At 39.4% G+C, this 12,183-nt stretch overlaps 1 protein-coding gene across 1 annotated transcript; it reads left to right on the top strand.

Annotated features, from left to right (window-relative positions):
- Nucleotides 1–3,635: 3,635 nt before the first annotated feature.
- Nucleotides 3,636–9,017, top strand: LOC134248730 (uncharacterized). The gene has a single exon (XM_062731128.1). The coding sequence runs from the start codon at nucleotides 3,636–3,638 to the stop codon at nucleotides 9,015–9,017; it is 5,382 nt and encodes a 1,793-aa protein (XP_062587112.1).
- The last annotated feature ends 3,166 nt before the right edge of the window (nucleotides 9,018–12,183 follow it).

The raw sequence follows: 12,183 nt of genomic DNA on the forward strand, positions 1-12,183 counted from the left end.
TGTTTCAAGTTTTCAGTACATTTATTTGAATGAAAACGAGTATTGTGTCAGTAATGGAGAAGCAATGGAACAAATTCGAGAACTTCTGATCCAACAAGGGAGGATCCAAGAATCAGCAGATTCCCTCAGGCGAATGGTAAAGAAACTCGAGGAAGATGTTACCAAGACTTTGTTTCATGATCCCGGGGCCTGGATTGAGTTGACTGTGTTTGTATATGTATATACATGTATATATTTGCTTGTCACTTTTTTTAGGTTATAGATGAACAGAAAAATCTGTTAATTATTGATCCATTGGGGGAGACCAAAACAACATGCAAGTTGATTTTTAACTTGTGGATGTAAGAAAGCATAAGACATGAATTAATGAAATGGCAGACAAAGATAACAAAAATGTCATTCAAGATTTAAAAATAAAGATGGCTAGTATAAAATTGTTATCACAATTCTTTTTTTATTTTGTTTTTGCAAGTATTTGAAACAAAAAGGACATGATGCTGATAGTAGGAAAATTGATACGATCTACCACTCAAAGCAGCAGGACAGTGTTTTTTGTGGAGTTTATTGCATGAAGGTAAAAGCATGTTGGAATTGGTGATAACCAACAGCAATTTTCGTCAAGATAGGTAAAATCTCTCCTCTCCCTCGCTTTCTCTCTGAATTTTTGGTTGTGTTTTCATTGATATCATAATTGTTTTTTTGTTTTTTTTTTTACATTCAGGTTTAAAACTAAATGTGGTTGATTTTCGGGACTTCTTTATTAACGGACAAATAGTATCTGGTGAATATCTAATAGATCCACTTGGTAATAAGAGTCAGGTTCTACTTCGTAATGTATAATACTTTGAGTTTATGACCTCTTTAAATTAATATGCAGGGGATGCTCACTCTCCAATGGCACCAGATCCCATCTTTGATGTTTTGGATGTCCGTGTATGCTCTGCTTCTATTTTGTATATTGTTTTATGGACTTTAATATTGAATACTGCTCGTTATCTCCATATCTTTCTTTATGTAATTATGTATTTGTTGTATCAATCTATAATCAGACAATTCGTTTGAGACTGATCATTTTATCAAATAACCTACAATTTTTGCAAGGTCCATGTAGCATTTGAGTTAACTCACTATTTGGTTTATCAGTAGGAGAAGAAAGCTACAAAAACAAAGTTTAATGGAAGATGAAGATGTCATATTGACCAATCTAAGGTACATATATGGATGGGAATTTCGGACATAATGAAGGAGATGGAGTTTCTTAAGCTCTCCATGCAACGATGAAAACATTGAAGAAATACGCACGCTAACTCACGATTCCAGCCTATTTTTGCAACCGTTTAATTCAATATAAATGGCAATTTGGTTATAAAATCTTTGGTTATTATTTAAGGTAACATATGGCTTTTTGAGTGTGTGTTTTACAATTTTTCTTGGTTTATAATTACTTAAAAAAACCCATCAAAATTATTGTTAACTTTCCTTATATTCAGAAAAGGGCTCGTTAAAGTATGAAAAATTAGAAGAGAGAATACGGGGGGATGGAATCCCCGGGATATTTTGAAACTTCGGTGGGATTTAAGACCGCCGCAACAATTATTGGATATCCCTCTCAGTGGCCAGAATGCAGCACATCTAGGGTTAAGGCAGCCGCGCAAACTACAGAATACCCCCACTCAGTGGCCAGAATGTAGTATGTCTCAAGAATTTAAGATAAGATCACCGCCAACAGTTCCTGCGAACTCGCTTCAGTTGCCAAAATACAGTGTGACTCAAGGATAATATGGCAATTCATGAGTTTTGTTCATAATTTTACCTTATAAAATACAAGTATTGTTAAATAAGTAAGGAAATTCTCCGAAAATATCCAATCATACTACAGATGACATTTTACAGAAGATTGATCAAATGAGGACCGAATAAACTGAGGTCCCGTGTTGCAGTAAATGCTGGCACGAACACAGATCCCTCGCTGCTTAATGGCCCTTGGTAACAGTTAAAGAAAAAAATTTGCAGCTCTCCTCCGGCAAGTAGTGTCGTCTCCATCTTCGTACAATATTTTCAGAGTGTACTATTTTAAGATCACTCAGTGACCTATTGCTATATCTTTTCGTCCGTCGTCGTCCGTAAACTTTAGAACATTATATGCTTCTTCTCTGGAACAATTTTGAATTTCATGGCCCAAGGGTAAGGGGTTCTTAGGTGCTAGGGCGGGGCTATATAGATTATATAGTGAAAATGCATTATTTACTTAAAATCTTTGCTCCTGGGTATTTAATAAACAAACGGAATGCATAGTTATGATAAATGATGCTGCCTCTTCCACAATTGTGAACATCATGGCCCTTGGGGCAGGGGTTCTGATGTTAGGGCGGGTCTATATTAATTAAATAGTGAAAATGCATAATTTCTTTCAAAATCTGCTCCGCTCCTGGATTTTAAACAAAAGAACCAAGTATCCAGTTATGATAAGCAAGAACATCTCTTCCAAAATTGTGAATTGCATGGCGACTGGGTTGGGGATTCTGGTGTTAGAGTGGGGTTATATTAATCATATAGTGAAAATACTTTAATTCTTTAAACATCTTCTCTGTTCCCGAGTTTTAAATAAATTAAACAAGTACATTTATTATGTTGGATAAGAATTGTGGTGTCATTTGTTTTCATTTTATGTTTTTTACGAGTATCTTAAGTACGACTTAATGTGAAAGGGTTTTGTGGAACTCTTTTGTTTTTTCATGCACGCTTTTCGTTTTGGCGCCGACCTGTACGTTTATACATGTACCTTCTCTTCCTTTGGTTCCCCACGGTGTAAGTATCTACATCTTTTTATATAACTATGTTGTATATGATATTGTTGTATATGCAGTTCAATTTTAATCTATTATTACCAAATATTTACATGTCATTTACTTTGTGATGAATCGTTCGGAATTTATGCATACTACATGTGGCTTGTCAATGTGTGAACTTGATCCTGATTAACTCATTATGACAATTAATTGTACTATCGCTAAAGTAATTACACTTGAATGTTATCTAAATTAACATACATGTATTTGATTTACTCGATTACAAATTCTATGGTTTAACGTAAGTGTTATAATTATCTTTAATTCAGAGGAGTGTGTTCCTTTATGTTTTGTCATAAACTTTGTGAGATGAAATCTGTTAAATATTCTGGATATAATTTCCATTATTCTTTGAGATGTATGTTTTTGTGATTTGATATTTCTTTGATTGTGAATTTATGATTGTTTATTTTTTGTAGTGTTTTACCGCATTTCATCATCTGAAATAAAGGGGTTATCTATCTGCAAAGAATCCATCGTCTTTTTCTATGGCAGAATAGTAAAACAACCCAAATGGAGCCATCCAACGAAGCAGTCAAGGTCAAGAAGGAACCTAGTTCACACAGTTCGCATCACAGTTCGCATCATAGTTCACATCGCAGTAGATCATCGTCTTCAAGTACTTCAAAACGCGCCAAGGCTGAAGCAGCACGGGCTCTGCTCAAGTTGGCAGAAGAGGAGGCAGCCCTCCGAAAGAAGTTATCCCAGCTTGAAGAACAAGATGAAATAGACCAGGCAACTATAAAAGCCTCCGCGGCAAGAAGAAGAGCAGATTATCAAGCTGATATGGACCTACTCGCCGCCAAGAAAACAGCAGCAGCACTTGACGCAGAAGCTAAAGTCTTGGAACAAGACTCATCCCTTACCGACTTAAGCGAATATGATATTCCAAGCGTAAAGGAAGATCCACAAACACGGACCACCGAGTACGTTTCCAATTTGTGCAGGCACTTACAGACAAATGGTGACAAGTCTTACACTGATACAGATATACCACAGAATACGAACCTACCTCATCAGACAGAATCACCAGCCTCATCGTATGTAGGGTTACCACGCACTGTGCACACATTCCAAAGTCCTAACCATGTGCAGAATGCACAACTAGTGCCTGACATTTCTAAATTTCTGTTGAGGAAAGAACTTTTGATATCAAGACTTTATCGGTTTAGTGATAAACCAGAATCTTATTTTGTCTGGAAGTCGAGTTTTCAGAATGTTCTAGCAGACTTACAAGTTACAGACTTTGAACAACTGGATCTTCTTGTCAAGTGGCTCGGACCTGAATCAAGCTCCTATGCATTAAGCATCAGAGCCGCTAATGCTGACAACCCAGCGAGGGCCTTACGCATTCTATGGGAGAGACTAGATGAACGGTACGGTTCCCCCGAAAGAATCGAGAGTGTTCTAAAAGACAAACTTTCCAAGTTTTCGAAGATCAGCCTTAAAGACAGCCTCAAACTTTACGAGCTATCTGACCTTCTTACAGAAATTATGAGTCTAAAGGAGCAACCGATGTATCAACCACTACTGGCTTACTTCGATTCTTCTGTTGGAGTCAACCCCATTATCGAGAAACTTCCCCACCACATGAAAGAGAAGTGGGTCACGAGAGCATCTAAGTACAAGGAAACAAACGGACAGTGCTTCCCACCATTCAAGTTCTTTGTTAGTTTCGTGAAGGAGATGAGTCGTGTGAAAAACGACCCGAGTTTCTTATTCAGCGAAAGTGTACCTCAAGTAACAAAGCCTACTCGTCCACCGGCCTTCCTCCCAAAGCCTCGGTTTCCTGTTACAACAACAAAAACTGACATTTTACCTGATTCGAGGGAGAAGATTACAATGTGTCAAATCCATGGAACGAATCATCGACTTAGTGAATGCCGTGCATTCCAAAACAAATCCTTAGAGGCTAGAAAGAACTTCCTGAAAGAAAAAGGATTATGTTTTAAGTGTTGTGACTTTGCGCACAAAAGCAGACATTGCAAAGAAAAACTAAAATGCACCATTTGTGACAGTGACAAACACGCCACGGTTATGCATGGTGACATTCCCCCTAAGGCTCATGGCGGGGAGAGCACAGTACGGTCAGGAACAAGCACTAACACACAAAGAACTTCACTTGAAACGCTGACAGTAGAGTCCTCATGCACCGAGATCTGTGGGAAAATCACACTTGGAAAGTCATGTGCCAAAATCTTACCTGTGTTTGTACATCCCAGAGAACACCCAGAAAACCGCATTAAAATATATGCCATACTCGATGATCAGAGTAACCGATCGCTTGCCAGGAGCTCATTTTTTGACTTCTATGAAATCCATTCACAACCGGAAGAGTACATAATGAACTCTTGCAATGGAAGGACCTTGACATCTGGAAGACGTGCATCCGGATTTGTACTAGAATCATGCGATCATCAAGTGCACATAGACTTACCTGGTCTCGTTGAATGTGACAACATTCCTGACAATAGACACGAGATTCCATCACAGGAAGTCACTAGGTATCATCGTCACCTGTGTGACATTGACCTTGACAGTTTGGACCATAACTGTCAAATCCTGTTGCTTCTTGGTAGAGACGTACCTTATGTGCACCGCATTCTTGACCAGAGGACTGGTCACCCTGATGCTCCTATTGGACTTAGATCTCCACTAGGATGGACTATCGTCGGTGATGTGTGTCTAGGATCTCAACATGGCCCAGTCAATGTGTACAAAACATATGTGTTGTCCAATGGACGACCTTCCCTTCTACATCCTTGCGAGAACAAGGTAAACATCAAGGAGCTGCCTTCGCCAAATATACCCTGTAGGCAATCTGTAGACTACTCAGGTCACAATGTTTTCGCACTAACACCTCATGACAATAAGCAAGGATTATCCACGGAGGATAGGGCCTTTCTACAGGAGATGGAAAAAGAGTTCAAGAAAAATAGTGAAGGGAACTGGGAAGCCCCACTTCCATTTAAGGAGCAACGGCCATTGTTACCAAACAATCGGGTCATGGCCTTGGAGAGGGCCAGGAGATTTGACACTAGTTTGAGAAGAGATCTCGTCAAACAGAAACATTTTTTCGAGTTTATGCAAAAACTATTTGATAGCAAGCATGTTGAGATTGCACCACCAGTCAAACAGAATGAAGAAGTGTGGTATTTACCCGTTTTTGGCGTATACAATCCCCACAAGCCTGACCAGATCCGTGGAGTGTTCGACTCCTCAGCTACATTTCATGGACTTTCCTTGAACAATGTCTTGATGTCTGGTCCGGACCTTAACAACAGTTTGCTTGGTGTGCTCATCAGATTCCGCAAGGAACCAATAGCCATAACAGCCGACATCCAACAAATGTTCCACTGTTTTTATGTAAGACCAGATCACAGGAACTATCTTAGATTTTTCTGGCACCATGAAAATGACGTTAACCAAGAGCTTAAGGAGTATAGAATGAGAGTCCATGTATTTGGAAACAAACCCTCACCCTCGGTAGCTACATATGGTTTACACAGAACAGCTTTAGATGCTAGAGACTCATTTGGACCAGATGTCACCGACTTTGTTCTAAACCACTTCTACGTAGATGACGGGTTAATCTCCCTACCTTCTGTCGACCAGGCTGTCGATTTAATGAAACGAACACAGCTTGCCCTAGCTACTCACGGTAATTTACGTTTGCATAAGATTGCCTCAAACAGCAAAGATGTTGTCCAAGAATTCTGTCCAGATGACCTTTCCAAGGAACTCAAGAGCTTGGAACTCACTGATGATAACTTACCAGTACAAAGGAGCCTAGGGCTGTACTGGAACATGAACTCTGACACGTTTACATTCAAGATTTCTTGCGAGGAAAAACCCTTAACTCGACGCGGGGTACTCTCCGTTATAAACAGCATTTATGATCCCTTAGGATTTGCATCGCCTGTGGTAATCGAAGGGAAACTACTGCTACGTCAGCTATCTAGTGGAGGCACTGAATGGGATGTGCCACTCGCCGACCTGGAAGGACAGAAATGGCAGTTGTGGAAGGAGTCTTTATCTGGACTTCAAGATGTATCTATTCCCCGTCAGTATGTTCCATGTTCTCTGCAAGGAAATGTACGAAACGAACTCCATATATTCTGTGACGCGTCTGAGAAAGCAATTGCAGCAGTTGCATATTTGCGAGTGATTTGTGAGGAAGAAAGACACTATGTGGGTTTCGTTATAGGAAAGACCAAAGTTGCGCCTACTCATGGACATACGATACCAAGACTAGAATTGTGTTCCGCCCTTCTTGCGGTCGAAATTTATCAACTAGCCAAAGAAAACCTGAACATTGAGTTAAAGAGTGTGAAATTTTATTCCGATAGTAGAGTAGTTTTAGGATATATCACTAATCAGACGAGAAGGTTTCTTACTTATGTCTCCAATCGAGTTGAACAAATTCTGAGACACTCAACTCCAGAACAATGGAATTACATTCCTACGGAACTCAACCCTGCTGACATTGGAACTCGGGGCTTAACGGCCGACAAGCTTCAGAGCAGTGTTTGGATTCGAGGACCTACTGAATTCCTTGAGAGACAGTCTATTGAGCCAGATGATGCTTCTAACCCGAATTCTTACCAGCCTGAGGTAAATGCCTACTTGTCTGATGTCACGTCAGTGCTTAATTCCGAGTCAGAGTCGAGAAGTATTGCATGTAGATTTCAGCGATTTTCTGAGTGGTCTAGACTTGTACATGCATTTGGAAGGCTGAAGACAAGAGCACGACAACAGAAAATGAAGAGAACCAAGGATTCATTGGTCACGTTCAAGGAATCGGAAAACTTCATCATAAGTCTCGTACAGCATGACGTTTATGGAGAGGAGATACACTGTATCAGAACAAACAAACCCCTACCGAAGGACAGTCCCCTTCAAGCATTAGGACCAATTTTAGATGAAGAAGGCATCCTATGTGTAGGAGGGAGACTCAACAAACTGAGGTTAGATGACTATGAAAAGAATCCAGCCATAATTCCAGGGTCTCATCACATTGCTACGTTACTAGTGCGCCATCACCATCAACTACTTAAGCACCAAGGACGTCACCTTACAGAGGGAGCAGTCAGATCTTCCGGACTCTGGATCACAGGAGGAAAAAGGCTTGTGTCTTCCGTTATTCACCACTGCATCAGCTGCAAGAAACTGAGAGGAAAACATGGAATACAAAAGATGGCCGACCTTCCAGCTGACAGGTTGGAACAAGTACCTCCATTCACAAATGTAGGAGTCGACATTTTCGGTCCCTGGCAGATCATCACCAGAAAGACGCGAGGAGGAAGCGCATCATCAAAGCGATGGGGAGTCTTATTTACATGCTTGGTGACAAGAGCAGTTCACATTGAGGTAGTGGATTCCTTAAGTTCATCTGCATTCATTAATGCTTTGCGTAGATTTACCAGTATTAGGGGCAAAGTGAAGATATTCCGGTCAGATAGGGGCACCAATTTTATTGGAGCAACGGATGACCTGAGAATAGACACCATTAATGTGGAAGATGATAACTTAAAGGCCTTTCTCTATGATTCAGGAACAAAGTGGATTTTCAACCCCCCACACGCGTCACACTTCGGAGGAGCTTGGGAAAGAATGATTGGCCTTGTGCGCAACATTCTAAACGCCATGCTTATGGAACCAAGCAACCAAAATATAACACATGACATTCTGTGCACCTTGATGGCCGAAGTAACAGCGATTATAAATTCCCGACCCTTGACACCTGTGTCTTCAGACCCCAACTCTCCATTTGTTTTGACACCAAACATTTTGTTGACACAAAAACATTCTTCCGATTCTGGTTCCCTGGAGTTCGGCGATATCGGCATAAAGGACATGTTAAAATCTGAGTGGAAACGAGTGCAGGGCCTTGCGAACCAGTTCTGGAAGCGATGGAAGTCAGACTATCTTCACCTCCTTCAGCCACGCAGAAAGTGGAAGAACGAAGAGCCAAATATCAAGGAAGGTGATATTGTGCTACTTAGAGAAGACAGTCCCAGAAATCACTGGCCAATGGCAGTTGTCCAGAAAACGTTCCAGAGTGACGATTCCTTAGTCAGAAAGATTCAAATCAAATTGCTTAGAGATGACAGATCAGTTATTCTTATCAGACCAATTTGTCAGGTTATTCCATTATTAACAGTGTGAAATTAATAGCTTATTTCAAGTATGTAACACTACAGAATGTACAATTTTTTTTATGTTTGAATGTATGGTTCTCGGCAGTTATACTTTTTCATTCATGTAGACGATTTGTAGACGTCATTAGTCAGTAGTTGTGATATCTTATAGATATCAGGCGGGGAGTGTGGTGTCATTTGTTTTCATTTTATGTTTTTTACGAGTATCTTAAGTACGACTTAATGTGAAAGGGTTTTGTGGAACTCTTTTGTTTTTTCATGCACGCTTTTCGTTTTGGCGCCGACCTGTACGTTTATACATGTACCTTCTCTTCCTTTGGTTCCCCACGGTGTAAGTATCTACATCTTTTTATATAACTATGTTGTATATGATATTGTTGTATATGCAGTTCAATTTTAATCTATTATTACCAAATATTTACATGTCATTTACTTTGTGATGAATCGTTCGGAATTTATGCATACTACATGTGGCTTGTCAATGTGTGAACTTGATCCTGATTAACTCATTATGACAATTAATTGTACTATCGCTAAAGTAATTACACTTGAATGTTATCTAAATTAACATACATGTATTTGATTTACTCGATTACAAATTCTATGGTTTAACGTAAGTGTCATAATTATCTTTAATTCAGAGGAGTGTGTTCCTTTATGTTTTGTCATAAACTTTGTGAGATGAAATCTGTTAAATATTCTGGATATAATTTCCATTATTCTTTGAGATGTATGTTTTTGTGATTTGATATTTCTTTGATTGTGAATTTATGATTGTTTATTTTTTGTAGTGTTTTACCGCATTTCATCATCTGAAATAAAGGGGTTATCTATCTGCAAAGAATCCATCGTCTTTTTCTATGGCAGAATAAGAGTGCCTCTTCCCAAATTGTGAATTCCATGGCCTCTTGGTCAGGGGCTCTGGTGTTAGGATGGGGCTCTATTGATTAGAAGTGATAATACATAAATTCTTTAAAAATTTTCTTCTCTGCTCCTAACTATAAACTAGTGAACTATGATGAGGAAGGATGCCTCTTCTAAATTTACCAGTTTCATGGCCCAAGGGTCAGGAGTTTTGGTGTTAGAGCAGGCCGGGCTCTAATGACATTGTGAAAAGTCATCGATTCCTGGAAAACCTTTTTCTTTGCTCTTGGGTATTATGTCAATGTTCTAAACAAGAGGCCCCTGGGCCTTATAGGTCACCTGAGCATTATTCAACAACTTTCCAGTGACTGAATTTGATCCATGTTTTAAGCCAGATGCTATAGCATTTACGATCTGGTCATCATAACTATTCACTTAGCAGTTCCTTAGTTTGGTTACTTTATACCCATAGGCAGGGTAGGGGAACAAAAAATGCATTTCAACTGATCAGTAATATTCAGCAATAATCAGTAGTGCCGCTACCACACATGAACCCTTGACTCTTAGGCCTAGATCCACACATTGCACTATTTTTGGAAAGGCATACTTGCTTTTCAAAAATATTTGATTAATACCAAGGAGCACATTTCAAACAATTCATTCATTTTCAGTACATAAGTACAGCCCCCCCCCACTATGGTACAACTGACCCTGGGGCCTTGAAATTTACAATTCTTGAAGATTAGGGATTGCTCATAACTATATAGGTAATTCATCTGCTTAAAACCTAGGAGCAAAGATGAAAATATTCAAAGATTTAATGTTTTTTCACTATACATGTATAATCAATACAGCCCCACCCTAACACCAGAATCCCTGACCCTGGGGCCATAAAATTCAAAATTTTGGCAGAGGCACTCTTGTTCATCATAACTATGTACTTAGTTAGTTTATTTAATACCCAGGAGTAAAGAAGAAGATTTTCAAAGAATTCATGTATTTCCTCTATATAATCAATAGAGCCCCACGCTGACACCAGAACCCCTGACCCTGGGGCCATAAAATTCACAATTTTGGTAGTGGCACTCTTGTTCATCATAACTATGTACTTAGATAGTTTATATAAAACCTAGGAGCAGAGAAGAAGATTTTCAAAGAATTCATGTATTTTCACTATATAATCAATAGAGCCCCGCCCTAACACCAGAACCCCTGACCCTGGGGCCATAAAATTCACAATTTTGGTAGAGGCACTCTTGCTCATCATAACTATATACTTAGTTAGTTTATTTAATACCCAGGAGTAAAGAAGAAGATTTTCAAAGAATTCATGTATTTCCTCTATATAATCAATAGAGCCCCACCCTGACACCAGAACCCCTGACCCTGGGGCCATAAAATTCACAATTTTGGTAGAGGCACTCTTGATCATCATAACTATGTACTTAGTTAGTTTATTTAATACCCAGGAGCAGAGAAGAAGATTTTCAAAGAAATAATGCATTTTCACCATATACTTATTTAGCCCCGCCCTAGTACAAGAACCCCTGACCCCAGGGCCATGAATTTCACAATTTTGGTAAAGGACTCAATGCTGATTACAATCATGCAAACAGTTTGACTGCTTGATGTCCAGGAGTAAAGAAGAAGATTTTTGAAGATTGCATTAATTTTAGTGGTTTTGGCCCCACCCCCCAGGCCCCAGGGGGGCAGGGATCATGAAATTCACAATTTTTGTTCCCCTTCACCCATAGATGCTTTGTGCCAAATTTGGTTGAAATTGGTTCAGTGGTTGCAGAGAAGAAGCTGAAAATGTTCAAAAGTTTACGACCGATTGACGACGAACGACGAACGACGTACGACGAACGACGGACGACGACGGACAAAAACAGATAGCAATAGGTCACCTGAGTTTACTCAGGTGACCTAATAAATATTAATGATGATGAAAGACGCATCTTCCAAAATGGTTAATTTCAGGGCCCCTGGGTCAGGGTACTTGGGGTGGGGGTTACATAGTCTGAAAATAAATTAATGCTTTGATATCTGCTTTTTGGTATTAATCAACCATTTATGGTGATATAAAATTTATAAAATTTCCAGAATTTTGAAATATGTGCCCCGAGGGTCAGTGGTTCCTGTGGGGTGGGGTACACAATCGGTTAAAAGGTGGAAATGCATTTTCTCATTATTACTCTTTCTTACCTCTGGGTATTAAGTAACCAAAGTAGACAGGCTAAGTGTATAGTTGTGATAAACATTTAGTGCCTTTTTTAAAATAATGAATTTCATGGCCTATGATTTAAAAC

This window comes from Saccostrea cucullata, unplaced genomic scaffold (assembly GCF_032062105.1).
Source record: "Saccostrea cucullata isolate Sc308-1 unplaced genomic scaffold, CSIRO_AGI_Scuc_v1 ctg10134, whole genome shotgun sequence".
NCBI classification, from domain to species: Eukaryota; Metazoa; Mollusca; class Bivalvia; order Ostreida; family Ostreidae; genus Saccostrea; species Saccostrea cuccullata.